The sequence below is a fragment of the Arachis ipaensis genome, chromosome B03 (assembly GCF_000816755.2).
Source record: "Arachis ipaensis cultivar K30076 chromosome B03, Araip1.1, whole genome shotgun sequence".
NCBI lineage: Eukaryota > Viridiplantae > Streptophyta > Magnoliopsida > Fabales > Fabaceae > Arachis > Arachis ipaensis.
This window is the reverse complement of record NC_029787.2, coordinates 315,812-321,324: the sequence shown is the minus strand read 5'-3', so window position 1 is coordinate 321,324 and position 5,513 is coordinate 315,812. Positions and strand designations below refer to the sequence as shown.

The 5,513-nt window shown below is 28.1% G+C and overlaps 1 protein-coding gene across 1 annotated transcript in view; it reads right to left on the bottom strand.

Moving 5' to 3' along the window:
* The window catches only part of LOC107632442 (GDSL esterase/lipase At5g37690-like), a 5,179-nt gene extending 1,250 nt beyond the window's left edge, over positions 1–3,929 (bottom strand). Inside the window, exons 1-3 of the mRNA XM_021120105.1 lie at positions 3,737–3,929; positions 2,866–3,014; positions 1,199–1,441 (exon numbers count right to left, since the gene is read on the bottom strand). Of these exons, the coding sequence (XP_020975764.1) occupies positions 1,199–1,441; positions 2,866–3,014; positions 3,737–3,929 (585 nt within the window). The remainder of the gene's footprint in view (positions 1–1,198; positions 1,442–2,865; positions 3,015–3,736) is intronic.

The following is a 5,513-nucleotide window of genomic DNA, read 5'->3' as shown; positions in this document are numbered from 1 at the left end:
GTAGTGACGCCATTATTACCAATCCTTCCGAGTAATGAAAAGTACTAGAGGTGTCAATTTGACCCTAAGCTTCAAGGATGGTCTTTGAACCCGTAAAGACCTTATCTTCTAGGGGCCAAATTAGCCCTATCTCCTTGATAACTTCTTAAATTTGGTGTTGGAAGTCCATTTGGTTCGAAATTGTGTAACAAACTAATAATTGAACTCATTTGTTGAAAAATAAAAATTCTTGATTAGAATTTTAAATATTAGTACAAAGAGAATGATTTTGAGAGTTAAGGTGGTGTCGAAAATTGTCGGTCTACCATGGGGCGATGCAACAAAGCTGTCAAACAGGGTTCACAGACGACTAGCTAGTTGGATTGCGTTTGATTTTGAGAACAGAATAAGATAAGACACTGAGAACAAGATACAAATGAATGAGACACAAAAATTAGTGTTCTTGTATATTTTGTTTGGTAATTAAACTAGAATAAATTATGAAAATCTCATTTATTCTCTTTTTTTTTTTCATTCAAAAATTTTGGGAAAAAAATATAATAATAAAAAAAATATAATTATAAAAAATTAACAAGAATAATGAAAGAAAAAAATAATAAATAAGTTGTGTCTCTTGTTAGTCTCTCTGTGTTATTTTTGTTAGGATAGACACAAAGTACATTAATTCAGTGTCTTCGTACATAATATCTCTGTCCATATTTTATCTGTCAAATATAATTTTATGTTTCTATATTTCTATCTCAATGTGCCGTACCTATAAACAAACACAGCCTTACAGATCTTGCAGATCTTAGAGAGTTTTATATAGACATATACATAAAGAAAGGTTTTCTTTAGTTGAAAAAATTTTATATCGAGATTTAGAATAGTTCAAAAAAGAGGAAAAGATATTTCACTATGTTACAATACGTACGACATGGATCTATAAATTAATTAACGAGACTTATATATTTGTCTTTATTTTTGTTATCTAAGATTCATTGTAATCGAAATATATACTCACTTTTAGCCTATAATTATTCAGCATAGTAAAAAATTTTTTTTTTTCACTTTTAGAGCTAAATCTAACGTGTCTCTAATACTTATTATATGTGCCGTTTGATGTCTTTCATGAATAAACATTTATCTTTTTTGTAATAAAAAGACAAATAAATAAATAAATAAATAAGGAAAGTATGTAATGAGAATGAAAGAAGACCGTGAGATGAGCTTGGTAGCTAGCGATCAAGTCCGGCAAGAATTGTTGCAGTTGTTGGATGAGGCTGCTGGAGTTGCTTACATTGAACATCAAGAATTCATTTATGTCGTTGCTTCCCACACTTATAAGGATTAGGGATTTGTTGATTATACCTTTTGCGGCACTTTCGTTTAGATACCGTGTCATATTGTCCCCAACACTTGAGAATTGTTGAATTTGTTCTTCCATGGATATAACCCTCCCCTGCATGTTTCCATTTATATATTCATATTTAGCGATCGAAAAATATTATTCATACACCAAATACTTTTGACACTTGTATAAAATAAAATATGTTACTAATTAATTGTGTATTTAAACTATTTTTGATTAATAAAACAAAAAATATGTATGTTTAGTTATTAAGGAAATACTGATATCAAAACCGTATTTATTATAAAGGGTGTAGATATAATGAAATTGTTGGTGTTCTAATACAGATTAATTTTTATATAACTTTATTTTCATAGTATTACTTATTTGTTTACACAATATTCATTTTTTATAGATCCATGAAATGATAGTATTTGTTATTACGTGAAAAACCACTATATGTGTAATGTAAATTCGTAATTTAACATGCATCCAACTTTATTAGTGTTAATGTATCACGTTTAAGGTTTAGGGTTTAGAGTTCATCGTATAAATAAGTGATATTTTAGTAGGACAAATCTGTCATCACGTGCTATGTAGCATTAGCATGATACTAACTTGCATCTATAGATGTATAACCATGTGATTAGTCAATATCACATGTTATTTATACGGTGAATTTTAGTATAATTATGTTCTGATTATTAAGATGATTATGTAAGTATTTTAGTATAATACGTTTTGAAATATCATAATTATTGTAATCACCGTAATATAATCATACTAAAAAATGACTTTATAAAGCACTCATCAACCATCACATTCACATAATGCACGTATACACACACATGTATATTGAATTTTATGGGGATTATGATGTTTATGATGGTTATAAAATTTTGATAACACCTCAAAAATATAACTAAATTAAGATCTATTTTTTATTATTTGTTAATCAACCAATTATAAAGGTCAAACTACCAATGTTCAAATAACCAATATTAGTGAACCGTATTAACATTATATCTAAGTCGTGTTTGAAGTGTAAATGAACTTGAGAAAAAAGATATCTTGTTAAATAATGTGTGTATAGTACTTCAGATAGCATGTCATATTTTATTTAACATGACACATTGACAAAATATTAAACTTTTATTGTTGAGTTATATATATACGAAATTAGAGTGAATACCCCACACGACCCCTGACAATTAACTCGAAAGGACAACGAGGCTCCCAAGAAAAAAAAAAACACCAAATCCGGCCCCTAATATTTTTTTTAGGACTGATTAGCCCTTGTGCAAAAAAAAAATAACATTGACTTTTTTTGACACAGAAGCCTCATTGTCCTTTCGAAGTAATTGTTAGGGACCGAGTTGGGTTTTTTTTTTTTTGTCAAGAACCTTGTTGTCTTTTGAGGTCATTGTTAGGGGCTATTTTGGATTTTTCTCTACGAAGTTAACTACTTACCTAATGCAACCTATTAAGGAATTAAATTGTCCAAGTTAAACGGAGGGAGATAGAGAGATATATACAAAGCGTTGTTTTCCAGTGTGGTGGAGAATCCCTGCTCCTCCTCCAGCAAAATTGACTCCCTTAAGGATTTGGGTGTTGAAATCTTCTGTATCATTTTGTACAAGATACAGAAATGGCGGTGGACTCTCCTTGAATCCTAGTAATTGCACTGACCAATTGACCCAAAAAACAAACACTATTATAGATTAATTAATTAATTAGAATAACATATATATTATTATTATGATCCATCTATATATCATATCATGCATTAAAATATTAATGATTGAATTGCACTACAAGGGAAGAGCCAAATAGCAACGATTTATTTAGAAATTGTAGGCAAAATTGATCATCAACGGTTTGTCAACCATCGTCTTTTAGGACGTGAGAATTAATTTTTATAGCAATTTTTAGTAACAGCTGGTATAATCATACTAATTTAGTATATCGTGTCAGATTATCCATTAAATTATCTAACTCAATATTATTGGTTTCATTGGAATTGAATAATCACTACAACAAAAACAGTGGATGCATGATGGTAATTATATACATATGTATGCAGCTGTTGTTCCCTGGTCTTTCTTTGGCGGCTTATAACCGCCACAATATGAAGAGTTAATATTCAATAAACATTTAAAAAAAGTTGCAGCTTTTGAACTGTTGTGATTTTACTTTGTAGTTTTAAATATGAAAGCAAATTACAATGTAAGTATAACGCAAATTAAAGAGTATATATGTAATATAATTTAGCTTGAATAATTATAAAATTATTTTTAATTAGTGTTAATTAATACACAAATTAATGTTATTCAAACAACTTAAATAATGATAATAAACTAGCATGATTATTCTTAATAATAATAATAATAATAATAAGTTTATTACCAATGCAATCAGCAGTGTTATAACCATTGCTAAACCTTCCAGTAGGCTTGGAGTGAGAAGGAGAATAATCAATCCCATAAAATGGCATATCAGCCTTTGACTTTGTATCATTCAAGAAATTGTTGGTACCAACATCAAAAGTTGAGTCCCCAAATATGTAAACTGCAGGCACTGCTGGATCTCTATACCCCATGGATAGTAGATTCATGGCTTCATCAGCAGCTAGGAAAATAATAATAATTAACATATTCTTCATTATTCTTCTCATGATGGCCATATATATAAAACTTTAATTTTGAAAATGTATATGTATGTATATATATGCTTTATGATATGTTTATGTGATTGTAAATTAATGGATAGGTTTGGTAATTCGGCTCCGAAATATAATAACTATGATTTGGACAAACATGCAAGTTACGTCACCACTGGCTTTTAGTGCGAACATTTCTAGCTGTAATATAAATATTCCAAAGTAATCCATTTGGTTGGTGCTTCAATTTTTTGTGTTATTGTTTTTTTTTTTATTCATTCGTTCATTCATGAATTTAAATAATTTAATTACTAATAATGTGAAGAGCAATGTTATATATCTAACAAATATTATTATTACAAGAATTCTGTACATAAAAAGTATATAGTTTATATTTATATTTGTCAAAATTTGGTATACACGAATTAATACAGTTTGTATTTATATTTATATATTTATATTATATTATGTATATTTTATATACAAATTTAATTTAATTAAGTGAGGAGTGTTAGGGCCAGTAATTTTTGTATTTTGTAACTATCAATTGGCCATCAAAAGTGTTTTTAATGGTGTGAGATTAAATCTAATAGTATGAAATCATTCAATTTTCTTTTCAAAATAACGAAAACGAAAAGGGAAAGAAATATTTTAAATCTGGTAGTTAGATATACGCGCGATATTATATAGCGCGTGTAATCAACGTACCTGAAGCAGCGCGTATTTTGATCTTATTGTTTAATGAACTTGTATGGCATACAAGCCATTAGGGCTTGTATGCAGAGCTTTTCCGTTTCTTTTAATGGTTAAATACTGGCCAACTTTTTAAAAAGTTGCTGACCCTACACTTTTCCTAATTAATTTTTTGTTTGACATTAGCACTTTTATGGAATGCAAACCTTCATAAAATTTACTAACTCCGATGATATAGATAAACTTGTTTCCCTTTTTGTTGTTTTGTTCTCTGCAAAAATAATCCAAGAGATAAATGCCGTCATTGCTTTTTCTTGACTTGGATTAAACTCCTAACAATGATATCGTTGGATATTAGTGGCTAAAACAAAAATAGTAGTAATTTTGAAAATAAACTAATAAAAGTGGTTATCAGAAAGAAAGAGGCAATGCAAGCTAGCTAGTTTCTAAGCAAAATTAAATAAAGTAAAGAAAAAAAATTTTAGAAAAATAACTAGCCTTGATAATTATTANNTCATCTCTTGGATAATTTTATTAAATTAATTTAATCTTTAATAAAAATTAAATAAATTTATATATTTTTATAATAAAAAAAGATATTTAATATATCCTTAATAAAAAGAAACACAGAGAATAAAAGAAGAAAAAGAAGCGACCATATCACATTGTTTATGCAAGCTGGCTTTCTTTCTCTTTAGTACTTTAGTGCAACCCAAGATCAGATTATAAAAAAAAGAAAAAGATTTTATGTGTTTAGTTTTCTTGTTATTTTTACTGTTGGTATTACATTATTTATATACAAAAATTAGTCACTGATATATTTGTGTATAT